The sequence below is a fragment of the Pleurodeles waltl genome, chromosome 5, assembly GCF_031143425.1.
Source record: "Pleurodeles waltl isolate 20211129_DDA chromosome 5, aPleWal1.hap1.20221129, whole genome shotgun sequence".
NCBI lineage: Eukaryota > Metazoa > Chordata > Amphibia > Caudata > Salamandridae > Pleurodeles > Pleurodeles waltl.
Genome location: NC_090444.1, coordinates 691,433,212 through 691,459,094, shown reverse-complemented (window position 1 = coordinate 691,459,094; position 25,883 = coordinate 691,433,212). Strand labels below are relative to the sequence as shown.

Below are 25,883 nucleotides of genomic sequence, written 5' to 3'. Positions count from 1 at the left end.
ATAGTAGACTTAAGCACAAGTGTAAAATTACTATTGGCATTTTTACACCCTATCGTGGAATTCTTTAACTGGGGTGGAGAACTCACTATAGGAAAATATAGGGGCATTTAATAAAGTTTATTGATAATTAAAAACATAACATTCATTTATTGTTAAATAAAAATGTAATATTATTTTAAACAAATAATATGAACCTAGCCCTACGTAAAAGATACAACACGTGACCTCCTAAAATTAACTTAAATTTGTAAATTACTTGTAATACACTAATTTTTGAAATATTATTTTTGAACATTACTTTAAAACAACTTCAATTTAACTTGTTTTATTTCAGTATTATTAAATAAAAAAATGAAATGTATCATTTATTATAATTATGTTTTTTTATTGTTTATATAGTATATGTTACATTTGAATTCAATTTAAATTATTTTGCATTATTTCCTGTGAGATGTGTGTTTTAACAGATGCCTCCATTGTTTTATAGGGGAATGCGTTGTAGTACTAGTGCTTTTCCCTGTGTGGTGTTTGACTTACTCCAAGGCTGGACTCGACTACATGTAAGCTTGCTTTGTCACTATTATGCTGTAGTAGAATTAGAAGTGTATTTTGTAATTTGCATCTGTCCTACTCTTATGTGGGTGTATGTTCTGTATAGCATGTCCCCCAAACCTCTTTTTAACTTTTCCTAAACACCTCACATTTAGTAATAAGTATTACCTGTTTTTCCACTACTACCTCTTGTACCTCCCAAATTTACTACTAAAACGTATACCTATATATGCAGAATGCTCTAACCTGCTACACAGAAAAGAACGGAGAGGAGAAGATGGAGGTCTCTAGCAATAGTTCTGTTAACTGTATTTTGTAGTTCATGAAGTAGCACTAATGCCTTTTGTAAACCAGGCTTTTATACAGGGGCCTGAGTGTTGCTAGACTCTAAGCAATTGCTATCGCGGAGAATTGAGATAAAAAATGATTTGATTGATGAGTGCATCTTGGCTGTTTTACTATTATTAATCTACATTTCTTACCCTCCCCCCACAGTAATACCTAAAGTGATAACAATTTTCCAACAAGATTGGACCCCATGAAACTGCCAATACTGATTTATACAGATGATTTAGTCATTTCAGATTTTACTGAGCTATGATTACAAAGGAGTGTTCAAACAGTAGACCAATATTGTAAATTAAATTATCTCATCGTAAATGGGAAACTAAATAATCAAGAAAGAGGATGCTATTGTAAAGAAAGTTGTGATTGACATCTCTTTGGATTTCGTACCAAAAGGGTATTGCAATGTGGGTTGAGGATTCAGTTTAATAAGAACATAAAATAAATGTTTCAACAGTATCAAGGTAACAGCAGCTGTATAGGCTATTTCATTTACTTATAAAAACTGGAAAAATATAATTTGTCTCACTATTAACAGCTTATTAATGTAGGATTTTTGCAATATTAACCTATGAGCATTTTCTGGATTTGAAAGAAGTTCAGAAACGTATTGGTTCAAAGGAACCCGTACAGGAGACTTGCTTGTCCCGATTGGTTCTTGTCCAAGTATGCATCTTCTCTAAGGTTTTAACAATTTTCATTAGGAAATGGAACACTCTGTGGCTTGGTACTGCTGATTCAATCTCTTCAATTTTATATATGGAGCAGTGTGGAAAGACTAAGGATCTGTAACAGATTTAAGGAGAATGCTATTGCAGCAATATAAGTATTAGATGTTACATTTAAATATTTAGAAACAATGATTACATGCTCAGCATTGAACCACTGATCAAAAATAGCTATGAAGGTGCTAATTTTAAAGATTATTTCTATTACTGTATAAACCAGAAGAGTCTGAAAGCACTGCATCTTTCTAAGAATTAATTTAAAATGCCATTTTATAGGAAAAAGTACTATAGAAGGTAAGTTACAGTGTTTTCTATCAGTCTGGCTATTTGTGTTAATTGCATACAGGGCCAGAAAAAAGAAATGCATGGGAGGTATTAGAATTATTGTATACATGGCTATAATCTCAACCTTTATATTTATCAAAAGTTTTCTTATTCTGTTTAGCCCATGTAGCCTTTATAAAGATTTAATAAACAATAGATAAATAAATAAATAGGAATTGACTACCTCCGTCTCCTTCCATCTCTCATTTTTCATCTAATTTGTAGTCTGTCACATTTCATCACATTTTCCTCTCCTTTGCTTTTTACTGTCCTCGAAGTGTTTAATAAAAAGTTTAGATTTTCTGCGAACTATAGAAAAGCATGAGACTTCATTGCACAATACCTTACTAATTATTGGATTTGTACTTATACATTTATCTTCTTTTCCTAAGCCCAATGCATTTCATATGAAAGGTGTAACGTACCTCTCCCACCTATTTTGACACACTGTTCTTAACATATTTTTACTTTTAAGAGACATGCTCATCAATTTCACAATAAAAGGTTATTGGAAATGAAAACATGAGTGCATACCTTTTTAATAATGTACATTTAATTACGTTGCACTGTCTAGGAAATGCTAGCCTGTGTTGTAGAACGCTGGTGTGGTGTGTTGTGGGTACCAAAGGTGCTTATACCTTATACCAGGTCCAGGTATCCCAAATTAGCGTATTGTAGGCAGTGTCTAGAAGCCAGGCTCTCTAGCGGTAGCTGTGGCTGAGCAGCCAAGGCTTATCTAGGAGACATGCAAAGCTCATGCAATATCACAGTAGTCACACAGCACTTACACACATGAAAGACAACACTCAAAGTGTTACGGAAATAAAGGGTCTTTATTACAGTAACACAGTACAAAACTAAATAGGCAACCCTCCGATAGGAGGTAAGTAAACACACTAAATATGTACACTAGTTATCAGCAATAGGCAGAGAAAGTGACGGAAAACAGTGCAAATAAAATTAGACAATAGTGACCCTAAGGGGAGCTCAAACCATATACTAACAAAATGGAATGTGAATGCAGGATTCCCACCTAGGTAAGTGGGATGAGTAGAGGGGAGCTGGAGAAACTAGGAAGTCCCAAAGGTAAGTACCACAGTGCCCCCCAGCGCTCAAGAAGAAAGGAGTAAATTACTGGATTGTCCCAAACCACCCAGAAGGAAGAAAATTAAGAAAATGCAACACCCAGACAAGACTGCAAGAAACCAGCGGGGGATTTCTGAAGAAAGAGACCCGTGGAAGAAGGGGACCAAGTTCAGAAGTCACAGAAGGGTCCAGAGGGAGCAGGAGCTACTACCCACCCAGCTGCGGTTGCAGGAGTTGGTCGACAGTGGGACGAAGACAGTCAGGAATGCAGCCCTGGAGCAGGTGAAGAGCTCTTGGAGGATGCAGTCAACGTCCCATGCGGGATGGATGATTGCAGTCGGTCAGTGATGTGGAAAAGCCACTAACAAACCTTGGCAAAGGCAGAAGTTGCGGTGAAGCACAAATTAGAGCTGCTGCACCCAGTTATTGCCCCATCAGAGTCCTCTATAGGCATTCTATGCTCTCCATATTTTCGCTCACTTCCTTTGACATCCTCTGCTTAAATATACCACCTTCTCTGCTCTTTGACACCAGTCTAAGTTAGCTTCCCACTCAGCAAATAGGGGTGGGGTGGTCGCCTTTCCTCATGCCCTAGCGATATTTCATTTCACCACTCCAGCTGCCAACGCCAGCCAACATTTCTGACTCTTGATTCAAGCACTGGCCCCTGTAATCTTTAATACAAGCCATTTCGCGCTCATGGGCACCTCTACTGTAAGGGTTCGAGACATGGTCACTGTGACCTTCCTCCAGTCGTCATGAATATATAGGCAGTTCCATAGGACGTGCAAGAAAGTTCCCCCCTGCCACCCTGTCCACAACCCCTGAGGCAATGCAGAGTCAGCCCTTCCTAATCTGTGTTAAAAGGACCTCGAGTGATAGGATTTATGTAGAATCCTAAACTGCACCAGGCAGAACTGGACCCTGATTCCTATCTCTCAGTGGCTTTGTAATGCTTCTGCCCAGTCATCGTCATCAAGGTCTCCAAGGTCCAAGGACCAGGAGGCTCTCAGGGAACTCATTGGATCAGGGAAGTTGCTGGCTAGCTAGCAGTATATCATGGAGATCCCTTTCCTCCCGATGGGTTCTGTACAGTCGATCTTCCAGTGGTGCAATGTCTGGGATTTAATTAAATTTAATTCAGGTGTATTTAGTGCTCACCGTATATCTATTTTGCTTGCAAAGTTATTCATATTTATAGAGATAGTATATTCTCTATAGGAAAATATCACATTTAATATTAGTTGTACATACCAACATTTTCAAGGGCACTTTTTGTGTTTCAAGGCGCAGCTTTGCAATATCACCAGGCAGAGCTGAGATAGATTCTCTTACAGGTTTGTCTAACTCCTTACTCCCATCCCCACATGAGCATAACTCCGATGCGGGGATTACAGACACTGGCTAGTTTTCCTATTCTCCGAAAAGCTTGCAGTGTCTTTTTGAGGCTTAAGAGAGCTCTCTACAGTAACTCCAATAATGCCCGGGAAGGAAACACCATAAATTGCCCCGTTAAACCCAATTCGATTTTTTCAAGGGAACATTAAACATAGCTGCAAAACTCCCACATAGTTACCATTCACCAGAAGTGCATTTTAACTGTGGACACTGCTTTGTTTTTTTCAGGTAAACTGAAAGAAGTGGTGAAAAGGAATGTGCAAATATTTATGCGTCTAGGGAGGTGCTTAACAAAATGCAACAAGTCGCTGGCGAGAGAGATTATCATTAAGTGTGCCTGACACAATGTATTCTGCATGCCGACAACAGACCATTGTTGCTGACAAAGCGTTGCAGTGTTTGACGAACATAGCAGTGAAATGACGTGGTTACTGGGGCAAAATTAAATTTGCGCCTGGGATAAAATTGTGACAGCAGAATATCTGCCTAAATTGCCTCAGGACAAAGAGCTACGTGGGTGGGTAAACGAGGACCATATGTTGACTGCCTCTGTGCAGAATGTTTTGACACCGTGTTGTCCCATGGCTGAAGAGAAGACAAGAAGACGTGAGAGTAAGAAGGATCCGATACAGCCGATGGTGAGCACATACTGATTGGAAGATGGCCTTGTGAGACTGGGTGCCGAAAACAGTAATGCTGTACTGCCGACATGCTGGTTGAGCAATGTTCTGATAATGTGATTGGTTGAGGTGGGTCCGCCTGAGTCATGAGCTATGGGATTATAAAAGTTGCGCGTGGTGGTTATTTGAGAAGCACTGACTAAAGGGAAAATGAGTAAGCTAGATTGTTGGCCATAATTCGACAAGGTGGAGTAAGAGTGTGTCTGGACATGTCTGTGTAAAAATAAACAACAATGTGTTGACATCATATGCAGTGGCAGAAACTGTAGTGAAACCACACAAGACATTTTATATATCTGAATTATTGGCTTTAGATGTGCATTTCTGCGATGTATCAAGTATGCAAAGGTAATAGCAGACTACTGTAGAAGTAACAAAGGTTTCCATTAGCAGTATCGTAATAAGTGGAATGTTATACACATTGTATTGCTGTTGTTCGCAAAACTCAAAACGTAATGGTTTGGGGGTGAGATTCCACAGTGTCATTAAAGAACAAATTCAGCAGGCCTTATGTTGTAGGGAACTAGGGGATATGGCAGTGAGCGAGACATAATGGCACTGCAGTGCTCACCTCCAAAATGTAACTTGACCCATTCACTCTGAATATACTTACAGGAGGCATCCTTCTTATACCACATGTCCAACATAGTTGCAAAAAGGCAAATGTAAGGGTGTCAAAGGTTCTTCAACTCTTAACAGTTGCCTTTAGGAAAGGTCGGAAGGATGAAAAGCAGAATGGGCTATTGTTATTGGAAATAAGGTTAGGGTAAAGTTATCGGTGAAGGAAGTAGGGGAACCCACTATTGGCCTCATTAAAAGGTTTTGGGGAATCCTGACTCTGCCTGCAATGGAAGTTACAGCCAAAGTTGGATTACAAGACCCAAAGAATTTAGGGGGTTATTCTAACTTTGGAGGAGGTGTTAATCCGTCCCAAAAGTGACGGAAAAGTGACGGATTTACCACCAGCCGTATTACGAGTACATTATATCCTATGGAACTCGTAATACGGCTGGTGGTATATCCGTCACTTTACCGTCACTTTTGGGACGGATTAACACTCCTCCAAAGTTAGAATAACCCCCTTAGTGTGTCAGGAGTATTTCAACCACAGAAGCCAAATGCTAGAATATTGGACGTGAAAAGCAGAACACCCATGGGAATCAGGACTAGAAATACCGATTTTAATGGGGACTATTCATAATTTCTTCATGGGTCCATTAGTGTTCCACACAAAATATTGACACTTCCTCCCTTCATTCCCCTTTGAGATCGGTAACTCCTCGCGATGGTATTATTCAGAGGCTCGCAAAATGATGTAATTGAATAGGTAATAATAGATTATGTCAATCTATGACCAACAGGTGAACTCACTAAAAGAGTTCCTTTATATTCTAAAATTAATAATGGTTTAAAAAGGTACAATACAATCACTCGCCGAACCCTACTTCATACATATCCTCACATTTCATCCAGTACTGCTCTAGTCAAACTAGTTGATCGCCAAGCTTATACATTCACAGAACTGCATTCCTACCGTAATCACTTACGCTTCTAAAACTCTTGTATAATTGCCACCAACAGCCTCGTCAAGACAGAATATTTGCCCCCAAGCACAAGCCAGGATATTTTAAATAGACATCAATAATCTTGCTCTGGCTAGACTGTTGTATTGGCAATGGTCTTAATAGGGAGACACAAGAAAATAAATGACTGTTTACGAAACAACAAAAATATGACATTTCATTAGTGGTCAAAGTGTCACATGGACATTTTCGGGATAGCAAGCCTAGAATAAAACATCCCTGGGGCGTACACACAAATAACAAAGAAGCATTAGAACACTGGAATGTTGCGAGCTCCATTAGAGACAATGGGGTGCTAAGTGCTTTTACTGGTTTGCGAAAGCCCAGAGCTTCAACATTGCAATGTTTTTTTTCACAGCAACAGCTGTGAACAAAGGCCTCACGGAGCCCAAGGGGATTTCAATCCCCTCGTGCTCCGTGAGGACTTTGTTTTATTTATTACAACATTCTCCCCTCTAGTGGCAGAATGTTCTAATAGCCTTATAACCCTTTGTAACTGGGCTATACCAGCAATTAAAGTCCCACTCCCTTGTTAAAGGCCCTCTCTGGAGCGGGCCTTTAATGGCTGGTATATTCCGCTTTGGCTGGCTCTAAGGCTATAGTAGATATAGAGAAAAAACAACATTAATCACATCGGAATGACTGAATAATAAAGAGTTTTCAACCTTATCTCCATAATCTCGTACTTGAAACCAAAATGTTATACTCCAGGGTTCTCTCCATAAATTGATGGAATTTTAGGATAAGTAGGGCGTAAATGGCTGGCAAGAAATTTTAATGAAATTTTCAGGGAAAACATTTTTGTATTATACTTTAAGAGTAAAAAGTGACTCTTCATGGAACGGTATCACTTTTTAATGCTGTTATGACGGGAGCCGAGCTGTATTTTAGGTTTTGTTATCATTACATGTTTATTCCGAGGAACTTTGTGAAAATTCACTTGGTGGTCAGGGAACAATTGAGGGAAATATATTAGAATGCACACAGTAGTGGACTGAGTCAGTTTCCTCTTTTTAGTGATTTAAATATATATTAAATGGAAATATTTGCATATGTTTATATGGAATAAAGTTATGAAGCAATCTTTTTAATTGTTTTTCAGTCAAATTATTTACCACCCATTAAGGGTAATATGCTGTGTGGTGCTACAGTGTTTCAATTAACTTTAGCAAGTAAAATGTGGAAAATATAGTGTTAAAGAAAACAAGTACTTGCTGGAAGAAGTCAGAAAGCGATGGTGAATTAGTTAAGGATTGTTGGCTTAATTATGGTGCTGTTAGAGATTGGGGGAGATTCTGCAGATTGTCAAAACACATGGCAGGAGAAAGGACTGGAATGGTTAGTGATGCATGGGCTGCTTGTACATCTAGTAGTTATGCGTTATAGGATAAGAGAAAGCATTTTCCTCTGGCAGTTGCTTCTACATGGCTGATATCTCTGCTTTAGTTGACCAAAGGAATTTAGAATAATGAGTGAATGGTGAATTCTTGACGCAATGTGTTTGATACAATAAATGTCAGTTTTCTTCACCTACAACTGCATGGCACTATTTTTGTACACTGGACACTTATGATAATGCCCATCTGTTTAAACAAAAGAAGCAGGCATTCCTGAGTTTATACTTTTGCTGGCGAGAGGGAGCCAGCAGTATGTTGGTGGAGGACTAGCTGTGAAAGCTGACTTGAACAACCATTTTGTGCTGGAAAGCAGAGCAACAAAGGCTTGAAAGGAGGGAGTTGGCAAGTAGCACAATGAAGAAGAGCACTGGGGAACTAAGCCTCTAATTCTAGCTACTTGGATTTGGATGATTTGGATGGGAAATCCACCTTGAAAGATAGAAGGATTGTGATGTGTGTGGCAGAAAATGTGAGGTAGAGCATGTCAATTGTCAGATCAAATGAAAGTCACAATATGTACTATAGTCAATATGGATTTGAAATTGTGCATGATTTTGGGCAAATTTGGTCAGAAAGGGTTCCTAACTTCTTCAGGATCACCTGAAAGAAATGGGGAAAGGATACATGATTTGCTACAGCAGAGCAGACACCTGAGGAAATTGCTGTGGTCAAATGCAGTGCACACCAGAGAGGACAAGATTATGTAACTTTGGGAAATGCTTATGCAGACCAGGTTGCAAAATGTTGTGCTCTAAATGGAATTTCATTCAAGGGAAAATGGGAATTGATGTCTGAAAATGAAGAGGTTTATGCCAATTTCACTGTACAGATAGTGGAGACACTAGATGAATTGAAAGCAATACAGAACAATGTGCCAGAAGAGGAAATGAGAGATTGGATTAAACATCGAAGCATACAAAGGGAGGATGAGATTTTGGGTACAATAGAAGGAAAGGTAGTTCTGCCAAGCAGTCTACTGACGCAGATGGCAAGATACTACCATGGTCAAACATACATTGGAAGGGATGCAATGATCAGGGCAATCCAGAATTCAGACAAGTGGCAGAGCTGGTGTGCCATAGGTGTATAGTATGCCAGCAAATGAATGTTGGCAAAGGAACAATTGTCTACATGGGTCACATAGGTATGGCAGGAGGTCCATTCAGTAGAATGCAAATGGATTATATTGAGATTCTTGCAAGTGCCGGTTTGAAATATGTGTTGGTTATTGTTTGCATTTTCAGTCATTGGATTGAGGCTTACCCGACAAGGAGAAATGACAGGTTAACTGTGGCTAATTTGCTTTTGCAAGAACTAATTCCACGTTTTGGTTTTCCGGTCTCAATTGAATCAGATTGGGGTCACATTTTAATAATGAGGAGATAGAATTGCTTTTTTCGGCATTAAACATTCAGCAAAGATTGCATTGCAGTTATAGCCCAGAAGCTTCAGGTCTAGTAGAACAAATGAATGGAACACTAAAATCACGATTGGCAAAAGTGTGTGCATCAACAAATTTGAAATGGCCAGATGCTCTACCTCTGATACTAATGTCAATGAGAAGTACACTTGACAAAAAGACTGGATTATCTCCACATGAGATATTGATAGGGAGAGCAATGAGATTACCAGCAATACCTGCAAACACACTTGTGAATATAACAGATGATATGGTGCTAGATTACTGCAAAAGCCTGGCTGATGTGGTTAGATCTTTTTCTCATCAGGTGGAAGTTGCAACAGCCCAACAAACACAAGGTCAAGGACGTAGTCTGAGAGCAGGAGATTGGGTGCTTATACGGAAGCACGTGCAAAAGTCATGCCTTGAACCAAGTTGGCAGGGACCATATCAAATTGTGCTCACTACAACAACTGCTGTGAAGTGTGCTGGTTTGCCAAATTGGGTGCATGCGAGCCATACGATAAAAGTGCGTGATCCTACAGAAAGAAAAGAGGAACTGTTGAGATTACCAACAGTCGGGAATACTGGAAACCGAGGAGAAGAGAGTGAGAAAAATATTGAGAATTACAGAGATGTATCTACTCCTATAACAGATGAAAGAGAACAAAACAGAGAAGAGGTTGAGCAAGCTGTAAAAGGAGTAGAATAATCAGTTCAAGAAGTGAGACTGATTTTGATCCGAGGAGGGTGTCCTCAAATGAGAACGAAAAACGGGGAACAGAAGAAGAAAAATCTGCTCAGAGGAGGGGGACCTCAGTAGCAGGTGGTTTGACAAACCAAACCGAAGATGAGACAGACCCCATTGGGAAAGGAATTAAGAAAAGTCCCGCCCCAGTGGATTATACTCTTCCACAACCAATTGCGGGAACATCTAAGGGAAAGTCCAAAGGCAAGTGAAAACTCAATATTGAGAAGTCTATTGACAAAAAGGAACATTGAAAGGAGACATTTGGCCAGATAAAGCTGTGGAAAAATGAAAGGTTGATGTGATACGATCAATACCAGAATAGAGAGAGTTGCATGGAGAAGAACACACTAGTGGAGAAGATAGTGAAAGTGAAAGGCGACCAAAAAGGAAAAGATTTGCAAGCAGAAGATATGCTGGACCTGAATGGGCATATTTAAATACGAGTGACTGGCAAGAAGATTTTTTGAGTTATTGTTTTGACAGAGACTTAGAAAATTCTGACTTTGGAACGTTAACATCCACAATAAAGAGATATTGGGTTAAAGAGAATGAAAACTGAGTATTAAAATTGATGCTGCAAAGACGGAAATTGAAAATAACTGGAAAAGACAAATGAACAACTGAACTTAGACGAGCTGCTGTACCAAACTTGACAAAGGAGGAACTGTCCAAAAGTGAGTGAATTCATTATAAAAAAATAAAAAGAATAAAAAATTAGGAGGGATTTTTGACGTTTTTTTTTTTATTTTGACATTTTTGGGAAATGTTTTTTTTTCTAACATAGAAAATGAGTGATTCACATTACCAAAACTGTAGAATTAGTTGTTGTAAAGTACTTGGTATTGGTTTAGCAGTGACAAGTGTGTTTATATGTTTATTGCTTGTGGGAGTGTCTGTTTATGAGATTGATGGAGGAAATCAGACTGCGAAAATGAGTTCTCTAGACTTGACTGATAAATCATTAACCAAAGATAAATTTAGGATAGATGTAAATTACTTACATAGGGAAAAAGAGCTTTCTTCTAATGTTTTCTATCGCTTATTGCATGAGTATGTTGAAGTGATGGAAGCGACTGATTGTTATTGTTGTACGCAGATTCCAACTTCAGTAGAAGGAGGAACTACGTATCACAGCTTACCTGTTACTTATGCCATAAGTTGCAGTCTTTTGCTAACACATTTCTATAATCAAGAATATAGTCAATATTTTTATTCAAACTATGATATGTTATTATCTTTTGTACCTGTCATAGGATATTTGAATAAAATAGCCAAAGAAAATAACATAGTAATTATGAGAGATTTCTTTGAGCCTACTTTAACTTTTGGAGCTGCTTTTGCTCATCGTAATAACCTGACTTGTTTACTAACGCCAGTAGAGAAGACATTTTTAGATAATACAGAAGACAGAAGGAGAAAGATAAAGGCAAAATGGATAAGGGAATTATAAGTGGAAACCATGGAACAGATTATGTTTAAACTGACATCACTAACCAGGGTAAACTAACAATAGATGCTGAGCATGTAGGAAAACTCTGCATACAAAGGCCATGGAGTAAGAATGATAGAGTGTTTGTTGGAAAGAGTGAATGTAGGCATGTTTTTAAGTTTAGGAGTAAGTGGGATTTTATGATGAATGGACAAGACCCTCCAATACCTGGGATTTACTATATTTGTGGGAGAAATGCATACTACCGTCTTCCTAGAGGGTGGTACGGGATATGTTATCTGGGAATAGTCTTTCCAAAAATCAATCAGTTGGACGACCTGAGTAAGATTCCTGATTCAATTAAATTTCAAATGAGACACAAGCGAGAATCAATTTCTAGCATTGTGGGAGACATATTTGGGGCTATAAGTTGTCCACAATAGGGGATAACATGTTGACAAGATATTCCGAAACTGTTATTCTTCTGGATACAGAGTTGGCTGCTACAAGAGCTATGGCACTTCGGAAACGCCCTGCGTTAGACATTCTTTTGGCGAAAGAGGGCGGAGTTTGTAGATTAATTGGTTCTAATCATTGTTGTTTATTTATCCCTGATAATTCAGCGAAGGTTAAAGAATTAATCACTAATGTGACTAACACTAATAATAAAGATTTGAAAGAACTAACAGAAACTACCATTTGAGAAAAGGCTGGAAAAGGAATTGAAGCTGTGGGAAATTGGTTTAGCAATGTGGGAAGAAATGTTATCCTGACAATAGCAAAATGGGTGTCAATAATTGTGTTTTGTTTAATTGGGATTTGGGGAACATATAAAGTAGTGACGTGTTAAGAAGAGAAAATTAGAAAGAAATAAATGAAATTTTGAAATAGAAATGAATAAATCTTACAAAGAAACTAAAAAGAGAAAAATAAATAATTCAGAAATGAATGAGACAAAGTTTCAAATTCGATGATAATAAATACATTTATTAAAGAGTAATGTGATGACATGAATAGTCATCAGAGTAGGGATTGTGAGTGTGAATTTTCTAATATGTTTATTAATGATTTTCATATTACAAATGTGTAATGAACTAACATGTACAATGAGAAAACTTCTGAAATATTTGTTTTTCTGTTCTTGGCTAAGCAAAATTCTATTCAAATGCTGTGGTTATTATTCATGATTCGAAGCTTTCATAATAGGTGTTTTTAAAGCTTGTGTAGACGTATCCACAGCTACCCCTAGTGGGTTGCAGTGTTATGTCTTACAAGGTTGTGTATTAACTGAGCATTGCATAAGTTGAAATGTCCTATTGATTGGATATGTTACTAATATCTGGTCTTTCCTTGAGGATGGAAGTAGACGGATACAGTAAAAGTTTCTTCCTGAGAACAAGATATTCAAGAGGCAATGAGACAATGGAGTTACAGATGAGACGGAAGAAGTAAAGATACATCAAAAGAAAATGTTATAGTTAGCGTAGATTTGTTAAGTTTAGGTCCTCAATTTAGTTGTCGATTGGCTGAAATGAAACCACCCCATTGACTGACCAATCAGGAGTTGATTAGATTTTAGTACAACAACCTGTGCAGAATGAATAAGAGTTAGGAGTTTATCATTCGTCATCCAATGCTGTTCTTCTAGAGCAGACGAGGTTCGAGACTAGCTGTCCTTAGGCCCAAATCTTTTGATGAGATAGCTGATGGTGTCCTCAAGCTGAAGCTGATCATTTGTTGTTACTACTATTGTGGTACTGTATGTTATTAAATGTGAATTGTGTCTCTCTTGCTTTGCAGGTACAAGCTGCAACTAATGATTTTATTGCTTCACATTAATAGTTTGTTTTTACATACCATAATCAAGTTCAGAGTTTTCTAAATTAATGGTACTAAATTCTTTTCACATGAAGCCCTGAATTAACCTTGATATGCTCATGACTTGTCCTGAGATCATTTGATGCTGAACTAATGTATTCTTTGCCATTATTACCAGTTTTTGTATTATTAATAAGTGTGATTCCTTTGGAAATAGTTTGTTTAATTGTATTAATTAGATTAAGATATATACGTCGTTTTAACCAGCCGCTATTGATCTTATATGCTTATCATTTGTGTTTGAGAGTTATTTTCGTGACACTAGCGCTGTTAATATAGGGAAATAAATCTATGATTTTTTATTACTGAACTGGTGTTATTGACTGAAACTTTATAATATTGATTGTTGTTGTTATTGATGGTCCTCACACCTCCCATTGGTGACATCCCCTCAAATCTATGTCGTTTTGATCCATCGTCCTCTAGTGCTGAATCCACTATTCAGTATTAATAATAGCTAGGATTCTGTGGTGCGTTAGCACTACAGATCAACCTATCCCACGCCTGATTGGGGATCTGTACCCTAAGGAAACACTGGATGCATAAGGAACGAAAACAAGGAACAGAAACATTTGTAAAATCTTGGGTTTCATAACCATTCAGCTCTAGGGGACTTGATGATAAGAATGAGGTGTACAATATAACATTTATGATTTTCATTGACACTAACTGCATATTTTTGTAACAATAGTCAAAAGATAAACTTACAGCAATTTCTCTGCAGGCTGACATGGATATTCCAGTACCTTCTATTTGCTTCAATGCATACTCCTTTTCATCTTTTCTGAGTAAAACAATAAAAGATGTTTCAGGCAATATAACTACAAATCATCAGTAGCTCATAAATGGTCTACATGGCTATCTAAGCTGCACTAGTAGCTTTCGCTGGGCTGTTCTACTACCCTTAGAACAATGGACAGATAAGGACAGATCACTCAGCAACCATAGTTCATTCATTTTTGGCATAATTCTGTGAAACCATAAAAACAGCATGAAGAATGTTCCAGTACCTGCAATTCAAGTAGAAAATTGGTACATGAAATTACTCAGTGAGCTACAAGTAGATTAAAATGTGCAATATTCTTTGAAAACAGCATTTCTAAAGTTATCTTCTGCATGTCATTGCAAGGACATCTTAAACATTTGGGGGCCCCTGGGCAAAATTTATTTTGGAGGCCACTGTCCGGACAGCTTTGAAACTATGATCCAATTTCAGCTTATTCATGTCCTATTCGTCCAGGTCACTGACAGTGCACAGGCACACTAATCCAAATTCTAAATGTTTTTCCATCTAATATTGAGGGATAGTGATGTGTGCTTTCTATATTGTAACATAGCAGCAGCTCACTAATATTACTGTGAACAATCGCTAAGATCCACTGTTATTTCTCATAAGTAGGGTCCTGTTTCGATCTGAAAGGAACAATTCTATGGATGTTGCATGGTGTTGAAAAACATAAACATACCATTTATCTACATAATAATGTCTGTAAAATACTCCCACACATCATGCGTATTAAAAATAAACTAAAAGAGAGTGGTATTTAAAACAATCTATATTTAAGAATCATTCAAGGTCATCAGGGCAGGACTGTGTGAAGTACCAAGCAGGGTCCATCTGGGGGCCCCCCTAAAAGATCCCTCTTTGCCCATCTTTAAAATGTCTCTGTGTCATTGATAATTAATTATAACATTGTATATGCCATTATATTATGCTTAGATGTCAATAGAGTCAAATCATTGGAATTTGGGAAAGAAAATATATTATCACACAACGTCTAGTCAATAAAATCTGTTTTTAAGTTTCAAAAGATAAATGGAAGAGAATAATCTATCACGTATCACTTTCAAGCAATCATTACACAATGAACCCTGCACTTTAAGTAAGTACTTTTATATGGGTGCATGAATGTAAATGTGAAGAAAGGTGGCCTTATAGGTTACACGGCCATGTGAGGGAATTGAATTATGGCATTCCCTGGCAAAATCTAAACAGCTTATGTGAGGAATGCCTTTACATGAGGGACCACAGATCACAGGGTCATTTTTATTATTATGCATATCACCTATACCTTTATAGGTGTAGGTACACTGTTTTTAGGTATGTATCAAAGGAGCATAGATTGCATTCATGCACCAATACAGAGAGGATTGATGGTACAAATATGTCATTTAGAAATACATACTTCTTGTGAGGACAGAACATATCCATAGATCCTGAGCACTTTATGTTTTAGGACCTTTTTACCTCATTCTTTCATGCCAGGCTACACTACGCAATGATACATTGCTCACCAGTCCATGTTTTGACCAGGTGGATGCAAGCATCAGAGCAGGCTGGTGAGATAGCACTAACGTTGGGGCAACAGCTCCGCAGGGCTGACAGTGTGCACCTGGTTTAGATTAGAGGTCTAGTGCTCAATTTCAGTTATGAATACATATTTGTTATGAGGACAGAGCATTTCCATATAACCACAACACTTTATATTTTTTAACCTTTTTACCCGTTCTTTCACGCCAGGCTACACTATGCAATAATAGGTAGCACACCGGTCTCTATTTTGACTAGGTGGACACAGGTACAAGATCACACTGGTGAGAACACATAGTAGTTCAGTGCTTGATTTGAGTAGCGCATCTCTGCGACTCTAGGGCGCAGAACAGCCCTTGCATTCATTACAAAATGTATGCGCCAAAGCAGCCCCAACATCGTCGGAGGGTGAAGAGGAGCTACTTGGACGGCATCGGTCTTTTCATTAAGAGTGAGAGCTGGGGGCTGAGATTTGAGGGAATTGGTGACCAAATAACTCTGCTGACGTTTGTAGAGATCACAGTTGTTTTTGGCAAGGATGTTTTGAGCTGTGCCATACTTTGCCACAAACGTACTCAATGGGAAAAAGCACATGTAGCAATAGCCAGTATTTACAAGGTTTGGGGAGGGGCTGAGATTTGGGGAATTTAGTACTAATGACCGTTTTCAGACCAGCGTGTACCATGAATATGTAGGCAGTCTCCACAAGACTGGCAACGGACCCAATTAGATACTCTATACACTGAAATGTAGCTATTAAGGAACTCTTGAGAGAGAAGGTCTTTTTTAATGTTTACATATTATTTGTACAGTGTGTAACTACAGGGCGATGCCCCTGCTCCTACCCCGGGTTTAGAGATATCATACAAAGTCCAGGGTAAGGAGAGAATTTACAACTTCTGTGCTACCTTTTTAACCCCAACTATGTAATCACAAGCCTGTTGTGTGGTGCGTCACGATAAATTGGTGCTTTTGCATAGTGAACGGATTAAGGTGCCTGATAGAATTAGTACTAAGAGAATCAGACCACAATGCAGGTGTTTGGTTGGGAGGACTGTATAGACTCTACCCCTGGAGGGACATGATTGATAATGCTGTTGTTTTGTTTCTCAGATAAATTCCTGGTTCATGAAATTAGGTTACAAGTAAGGACAACAGAACAACACAGTCTTCTAACAAGCAGCAGCTACTGATGGTGATAGGGTTTGTAGGGATGTGAGTCCTGGGGAAGGCCATGGACCCTAAGTGGTGAAAGATGACTGGCTGAAACATGTTGACAGTGTAGAGAGATGCTAAGTTGATAAGACCACCTTGTTTTGTGTTTTAAATTCTACCTAGGAGACCCATAATAAGCTAGTAGGGATAATTATAAGGTAGTTTTTAATGAGATATTGTAAGGTGGATCTCTTTGAGTATTTTGTGAAACTAAAAAAAACATTGCTCCACGCCTGGTGTTGGTTACGCAGGGGGTACTGTAGCACGCCCTATGACGAAGCAGAAATGGGTCTCCAGGGAAGATGTTAGTTCTTTTTGTTTACCTCCTCATCCCTTTGTAAGAGTTAGGAACTATTTTAATTCAGTTAATGATGTTTTTCAGTCTCAAGTGATTTAAAGTTCTTCCATTTATACTCAGGGAGGGGAAAGAGGGGAAGGGGTAGGAAAGTCAGGGATGAAACCAGGTTTTAAGGATCAAGGGATTATTATAGACATTGCAGGGCAAACTCAACATATGTGGGAAAGAAGATGCCAATAAAATAAGTAAACTTTAACTTCAGGGATTGAATTTGCCAACAATATATTCACAGTTTTATTTCAAACCAGTACAAAAACAGGGTAGAAATAATTGTCTTGCAGGAAACCTTTTTATATTCATTAGCGCATTTGATACATTTCAGCTTTATTTGCTGATCTAGCTTTCTTGTTTCCCTTCTCCCTTTGCCTATGCTCCTTTCCTCAACACCACTTCCCCCCCCACAATATCTGGCTAATGGTATTGCTTTAGAACATTGGAGAGAGCCTGCAAGTTTCTAACCGTTAATGGCATTCCAGTGATGCAGATCTGTTTGTACTGACATCCTATTAAAGCCTGCTATTCATCCACCTTCGTTCAGACCAGCACTGTTCATTACATTTTGGCAATGAGTTTTGGGATGCTGCTGCAGTCATCGCTTGCCAGATTGGGAAACCACAGCACCTCACCCATGTGTTCACCTGCTGTCAGATCTGAAGATCACTGTGCTCTACTCCATTGAAATGCTGGTTACCCGCCTGCCACTCCACGTTATTTCAACATGACTTCTGTGTCAGGACATGGCTTATGAGAGGTATACATACCTCCTCCTTTCTGACTTAGACCCGGATTTAGATTTTGGTGGATGGGTTACTCCATCACAACTGGACAGCTATCCCTTCCTCCGAAATATAAATACTCAACAAAAATGGAAGAAATTAAAAGAGGACTTTCAAATCATTTAGCAATTACAAATGCCAACAGAATACCAGTTGAAACAAAGAAATGTATTCTATTGCACCTGCTTGGCTCAGAAGGTCAAGAAATATTGAGATCACTATCCTAGTTAGAGGCACCAGAAAGTCACGATGATTATGATGACTTTGAGGCTGCAATGTTGAGGTTTGAACAACTTTTTAAGTCTACCATAAGCAAACCTCTATGGAGGTATAATTTTTACACAAGATGCTAGAAGGAAAATGAGAACTTTGATAAATCTTTTTACAGACTTGAGAAGTTTCTCTAACACATGAAGTATTGGTGCTGTTAGCGACAAAATAATCAGAGACTAGTTATTGGTCAATGCTAGCAGCAAAAGTATACAGCAACATCTGGAAGACCCACCATTAGATGAAGTAATAAAGTCCTTCAAGACCAAATGTGCACCTAGTCAGTCCTGGATGTGCATTTGTCACTGTTGGCTGACTGAGGTTCATCATATACGATACTATCTAAAGAGGTTTTTGTGTTACTGTAGGCTGAAAGAATTGGCAAATTCAACACTTGACATCAGTGGAGGCACTTAAAATGGAAAGGAAATACAATTTTATGGATATTTGGTGGCCAATGCCCAATTAACAGGTCAGCAAGAATAAAGATTTATGTGACCAAGAAAGGTGTTTGCATTTTTAGGTGGAGTGATCAAAGGTTGTTAAAGATGATCCTTAATCATTGTACCCCCAATCCTGTGCTTGTCATTTGAGAAGATGGTCTAGCCGACAAAGCAATAAGCAAATTTACTGAAATATTTAACACTGGCATTGGAAGGTTACAGGGTTTCATTCATCATATTAAACTTAAAGCAAATGCAAAACCGGTAAAACAGAAGGTGGAAAATTTACCTTTTGGCATTCACAAAGATGTACAACTGATGTTGGGAAGTCTACACAAGGAGGATAAAATTGAGGTGGTAGAGTCATCAGATTGTATTTTTCCTGTTGTCTTAAAAAAAACCTTAATGGCAAATGGAAATTGTGTGTTGATCTCAGAGCTCTAAATGCAAACATCACATGTGATCGCCATTTTGTACCCAAAATGAATGATTTCTTAGCCATGCTAGATGGTGCCACAGTTTTTTCCACATTAGATTTGCCCAGTGTGTACCATTAAAGTGCACTTTTAGAGTCTTCAAGGCTCACAGTTTTTACCACTCCTTTTGGTGCATTTCAATATACAAGGCTGCCATCTGGATTAGCTTCAGCTGCATCAGTTTTCCAACAAGTAATGTACCACATCTTTACAGATATGGAATTTAGTGTGAGATGTTTTTAGAACGGCATTATTTTTCTCTAAAACACTGAGGAATATCTATTTACACTGGAAGAAGTGGGCAAAAGATGAAAAGAGGGTTTGGTTTTTGGGTCAGACAAATGCAAACTCTTCAAACATAAGTTGATTATCTTGGTCACAATTTATAAAGAAAAGGTGTAATGATCAAATAATCCTTAATGGCGGCCATCAACAAAGCTTCTGCTTCAGATGAAGAACTGAGGTTATTTGCAAGTTTATGTGAATACTATGGTAAATATGAGAGATCTTTGCATCCTTGATGGAACTTTTGCGTAAGCTTTTACATAGGAACACTAACTTTGTCTGGGAAAGTGAAAAACACACATTCAAATTCATTAAAAGTCAAATAAGTCAATGCTTCTGCTCTATAAGATTTCATGTGTTGGTAAACATTGTATCATCTCTCCTGATATGAATGTCTATGGGCTGGAGGCAGGTTGTCTCAAAAATATGACAAAGAACAGTGGACTTTGGCTTATGCATCTAAAACTTTAAATGAAACTGAAAGGTGGTATTCCATCATAGAAAAAAGTCTTGCGTGCATGTGTGTAGGCTGTTGACCATTTTAGGCAATTTATCTGGGAAAGTAGATTTAGCCCACCTGACAGAAGCACTACTACCACATTGATGATCACTAGATTAGGTTTTAATTTGCAATAATATAGCTTTGATGTTACTTAAATTCCTGACCAAATAACCTGCAGACTGTTTATCCAGTGTGCTTTGTATGAGTTCTGAGACTGTGTCACAGGATGATGAAAAATGTGATGCTATCACTTGCATTTCCAATATCTGTGTCGTTAATGGTGAAAGTGTTTGCAAGGACAAATGTTACTTGCAAGGTGTTAGAAATGGGGTCTCTGGTTGGCAGTCAGTTTATATTCTGTCCAAGCGAAGACACTCATTCTAGTCAGGGTAAGGGAGTTGCACTCCTCACACAACCCCTGCTCAGCCCCTTTGTAGCTTGGCACAAGCCGTCAGGCTTATCTCAGAGGCAATGTGTAAAGTATTTGTACCATCATACAGTAATACAGTGAAAGCACTACAAAAGGAACACACCACCAGTTTAGAAAAATAGCTAATATTTATCTAGCACAAACAAGACCAAAATGGCATACATAAGCAAAGGTATTCATTTTTAAAGTTAAAAAGAGTCTTAATCCATAGAAATTAATGGATGCTTTGTTTTTACACTAAGTACCTGTTTTCCATCAAAAATAAAGCCGCACAGGCAAGAGTTCGTTGGAAAAGCCAGCGATGCGTTGATTCCTGACTTGCAAGCGAGGCATTGCGTCATTTCTTCTTCGGTCGGGAAGTGATGCGTCATTTTTCTCTTCTGCAGGAGAGCAATGCATCAATTTCCGGTCGGGCCCGCACAGGTTCACTGTTGTTTTTACACATAACGATGTGTGCGAAATCCTGACGCATGGTGGTGAAGAGCCGCACTGTGTGGGTGATGCATCGATTTTGGCAGCCGCAAGTGGGTGTTCCGTTGATTTTCCAACCGCGATGCAGGTGGTGCGTCGATTTTACAGCCGTGAAGAAGGTGTTGCATCACTTTTTCTCCTGCTTGGCTCCGGTGTATGGATTTCAGCCGTGGTTCTACCAGCTTCTCCTTTCAAGGGCCCAGGGACTGGAATGGGCAGGGTAGGAGTCTCAGCAAGAGAGTCCAGGTGCAGGGAGACGAAGTCTTTGATGGCCCAGAGACTTCAGAACAGGGGGCAAGCTCAGTCCAAGCCCTCGAAAACAATTCACAAGCAGGAAAACACAGCAAAGTCCACTGTTTGTCCTCTCAAAAGCAGATGTAGCAACTGCAGGCCAACCCAGCAATGCACACTTACAGGCAAAGAGGCAGTACTCCTCCAGCTCTTCAGCTCTTCTCCTTGGCAGAGGTTCCTCTTGATCCAGAAGTAATCTGAAATTCTGGGGGTTTGGGTCCAAAACTTATACTCATTTTTGCCCTTGAAGTAGGCAAACTTCAAAAGAAAGTCTCTGATGTTCACAAGATCCTGCCTTGCCCAGCTCTGGCTCTAGAAATACACCAGGGGGTTGGATACTGCATTGTGTGAGGTCAGGCACATCCCTTTAAGGTGTAAGTGTCAGCTCCTTCCTCCCCACTCTCACCCAGGAGACTCATTGGGATATGTAGGAGGACACTCCTCAGCTCCCTTTGTGCCACAGTCTAGAGGAAATTCACAAACAGCCCAACTGTCAGTCTGTCCCAGACATGGATTCCACAGGCAGGCGGAGGCATAGACTGGTTAAGCAAAATAACAATCACTTTCTAAAAGTCGCATTTTCAAACTGACAATATAAAAACCAATTTTACCAAAGATGTATTTTTACATTGTGAGTTCAGAGACCCCAAACTCCACATCTCTATCTGCTCCAAATGGGAAACTGCACTTAAAACATATTTAAAGGCAGTCCCCATGTTAACTTATGAGAGAGATAGGCCTTGCAACAGTGAAAACCAAATCTGGCAGTATTTCACTATCAGGACATGTAAAACACACCAGTGCATGTCCTACCTTTTAAATACACCGCACCCTGACCATGGGGCTACCTAGGGCCTACCTTAAGGGTGTCTCACATGTAGTTAAAGGGAAGGTTAGGGACTGGCACGTGGGTACATTTGCCAGGTTGAATTGGCAGTGCAGGTCCTCACATGCAGACACTGCAGTGGCAGGTCTGAGACAGGGCTACTCACGTGGATGGCACAATCAGTGCTGCAGGCCCACTAATAGAATTTGATTTACAAGCCCTGGGCTCCTCTAGTGCACTTTACTAGGGACTTAGTAAATCAAATATGCCAATCATTGAAAAGCCAATTGTAAAAACAGTTTACACAGAGAGCTTCTGCACTTTAACACTAGTCAGCAGTGGTAAAGAGCCCAGATTACCAAAACTAGCAAAAACGAAGTCCAGCACACAGTCAAAAATACTGGAAGCAGAGGCAAAAACACAGAGGAAACCACGCCAAGGATGCAAGGTCTAACACATGTCCCCTCCAGCTGAAAGAGGTGAGAACTGCCCAACCTCGTGGGAGTTCTCGTGTTTAAGGAGGAAGAATCTGGACAGACCATCAGCATTGGCGTGTTCTGTACCAGGGTGGTGTTCCACCGTAAAATCTATTCCCGGCAGGGAGATGGAGCACCTCAACAGTTCTGGGTTCTCACCCCTCATCTGCATTAGCCATCTGAGGGGCCTGTGGTCTGTCTGAACCCATAAGTGAGTCCTAAACAAGTAGGGCCTCAGCTTCTTCAGTGCCCAGACCACAGCAAATGCTTCTTGCTCAATTGCACTCCACTTCCGTTCCCGGGGAAGTAACCTCCTACTAAGGAAGGCTACAGTTTGGTCTAGGCCCTCTTTGTTTAGCTATGCTTGAACTGCCCCCGCACCATGCTCTGAAGAATCAGTCTGCACAATGTATTCTTTAGGGAAGTTGGGTGCCTTAAGCATGGGTGCCGTGCACATGGCTGCCTTCAGGGCCCTCAAAAGCGGCCTGGCAAACCTTAGTCCAGATCACTTTCTTGGGCTTCTTTTTGGAGGTCAGCTCTGTCAAGTGGGCAACAATGGTGCCATACCCCTTGACAAACCTCCTGTAATAACCCGTGAGACCTAGAAAGGCTCTCACCTCTGTGTGGGTGTTGGGGGACTCCCATACCATAATAGTGTGGATTTTTGGTTGCAGGAGTGCCACCTGGCACTCCCCACTGGATGTCCCAGGTAAACCACAGATCCCTCCCCTATTTGACACTTACTGGCCTTAATAGTGAGACCTGCCTTCTGCAGGGCTTTCAACACTTCACAGAGGTATTGCAGGTGTTCCTCCCAGCTGGGGCTGAACCCTGCGATGACATCTAGGTAGGCTGCACTGAAATCTTCCAGCCCAGCTAACACCTGATTACCCAACCTCTGAAATGTGGCAGGGGCCTTTTTCACCCCAAAAAGCATAACCCAGATAATGCCCCTCTGGGGTGCAAAATGCCCACTTCCTTTTGCCTCACCGGTTAAGGCAATCTGCCAGTACTCGGATGTTAAGTCAAACATGCTGCGGGACTTGGCATCTCCTAGCCAATCTATGAACTCATCAGCTCTGGGGGTGGGGTGTGCATCAGTCTTAGTGACAGCGTTGAGTCCATGGTAGTCCACACAGAACCTAAGTTCTGGGGTGGCACCAGGGGCAGTAGCCTTTGAGACCAAGACCACTGCTAACCTCTTGGAAACCTCATCCTTGATGATGGCTCTGACCTCATCAGTCAACTTGTAAACCTTGTGTTTCATAGGTGGGCTGTCCTCAGTGTGCACATCATGGGTACACAGAAGACTGACCCATGGGGTCAAGGAAAACAAGGAGGCAAACTGTCCAAGCAACTGGCGACAGTCCCTCTGTTGTTCTGGGGTCAGTGTTGACGAGAGGTTTCCACCCTCCACAGACCCATCTTTCTCCTGAGCAGACAAGCGGTCAGGATTAGTCTCACTCTCCTCCTCCATCCCATCATCTGTTGCCAAGAGCATAGTAAGTTCAGACCTCTTAAAGTGAGGTTTGAGGTAATTCACATGTAGGAGTCTCAAAGGGTTCCTGGGAGTCTGCAAGTTCACCAAATAGGTGACATCACTCTTGAGCTCCACCACCTTAAAAACCCCAGACCACTTGTCCTGGAGAGCACGAGGCTCCACTGAGGCCATGACCCATACTTTCTGGCCAGGCTGAAACTTGACCAGAGTGGCATTCTAGTCGCACCACAGTTTCATGTCCTCCTGCTTGGCTTCTAGGTTTGCCTCAGCAAGGTTTCTGAAGCACGCAGTTAGGTTTCTAAAGGCCACCACATAGCTAAACATGTCCTGGGGGGCTTACTGGAGGTCTTCTCCAAGCCCCCCTTTACCAGACTGAGAGGTCCTCTCACAGGGTGACCATACAGCAGCTTAAAGGGGCTAAAACCAGGTCTTTTCTGCAGTACCTTCCCGTGAACAAAGAGAAGGTATGGCAAGAGAAAGTCCCACTTAGACCTCAGGGGTTCTGACAGACCCATAATCATGCCCTTCAGAGTGTGGTTGAACCTTTCAACCAACCCATTTCCTTGGGGGTGATTAGGAGTGGTGAACTTGTAGGTTACCCTACAATCCTTCTACAGAGACTTCATATAGGTAGATATGAAGTTAGTACACCTGTAAGATACCACCGCCATGGGGAACCCCATGCAGGTAAAAATCTCCATCAATGCCCGGCCCACCACAGGGGCTATCATCGACATCAGATGGATAGCCTCTGGGTACCAGGTGGCATGGTCCACCAACACTAGGATAAACATGTTTCCCATGACTGTCTTGGGATCAAGAGGCCCCACTATGTCAATGCCCACTAACTCAAAAGAGTTGCACACAACAGGAAAGGGTTGTTGGGTGGACCTTGCTCTTCCCCCCACTCTTGTCACTTGCCTGACAAGTTTGGCAAGACCTGCAATGTGGGTCAGAGTGCCTGCGTATTTGGGGTCAGTAAAAGTGGATGAAAAGCCTCTGAAAGGTATTATCTTGCTAAAGGCATATCATGAGCCAGACACAGTAGGAATGCTCTGAAGCTCTGGAGTACCACCAGCACACGTGCTGCCCCAGGCTCAGCAACCTTAGGCTCACTATGTAGGAGGCCATCCTCCCAATAGAGCCAGTGTGATCCAGACTCCTTGTCAGATGCCTGGGCTGCATCCTGCTGCTGCAAACCCTTAAAAGTAAGGCATGACTTCTGTGCCTCACAGAACTCTTCCCCATTGAGACACCCTTCCTGCTGCCAATGAGTCAGCTCATGCACCTCCGCCAATTCAGCTACATGTTCCCCTGTAGGCTCCAGGGCGTCCCCCTCAGGTTCAGCTTCCTCCCAGACTGTGGGAACTCCTGGGGTGGGTTTACCAAGCACCCTGCCCTTCCTCTTCCTAGCAGGCACCTGGACCACTATTTCAGGCTCCAGGGCCTCCTGATCACTCTGACAGGCTGCAACAGACCGGGTGGTCACACTAGCCCACCCATGCAGACCCAACATCTCCAAGTGTGACCGGTGTTCAACTTTACTCCAAGGGGAATCCCCCAGGTCATTGCCTAGCAGACAATTAACAGGTATGGTTGGACTCACAGCTACCCTCAAGGAACCTGAGACTCACACTCAAAGAGAACCTGCACCACCTTACACAGGCACTCTGAGTTGTCTACCACAACTACTTGGTGAAGT

At 40.6% G+C, this 25,883-nt stretch overlaps 1 protein-coding gene across 4 annotated transcripts in view; it reads right to left on the bottom strand.

Annotated features, from left to right (window-relative positions):
- The window catches only part of CDK19 (cyclin dependent kinase 19), a 1,195,971-nt gene that overhangs the window by 1,014,935 nt on the left and 155,153 nt on the right, over positions 1-25,883 (bottom strand). For all 4 annotated transcript variants that reach the window (XM_069234609.1, XM_069234610.1, XM_069234608.1 and 1 more), the window contains exon 2: positions 14,259-14,334. In XM_069234609.1, coding sequence (XP_069090710.1) covers positions 14,259-14,334 — 76 coding nt within the window. The remainder of the gene's footprint in view (positions 1-14,258; positions 14,335-25,883) is intronic.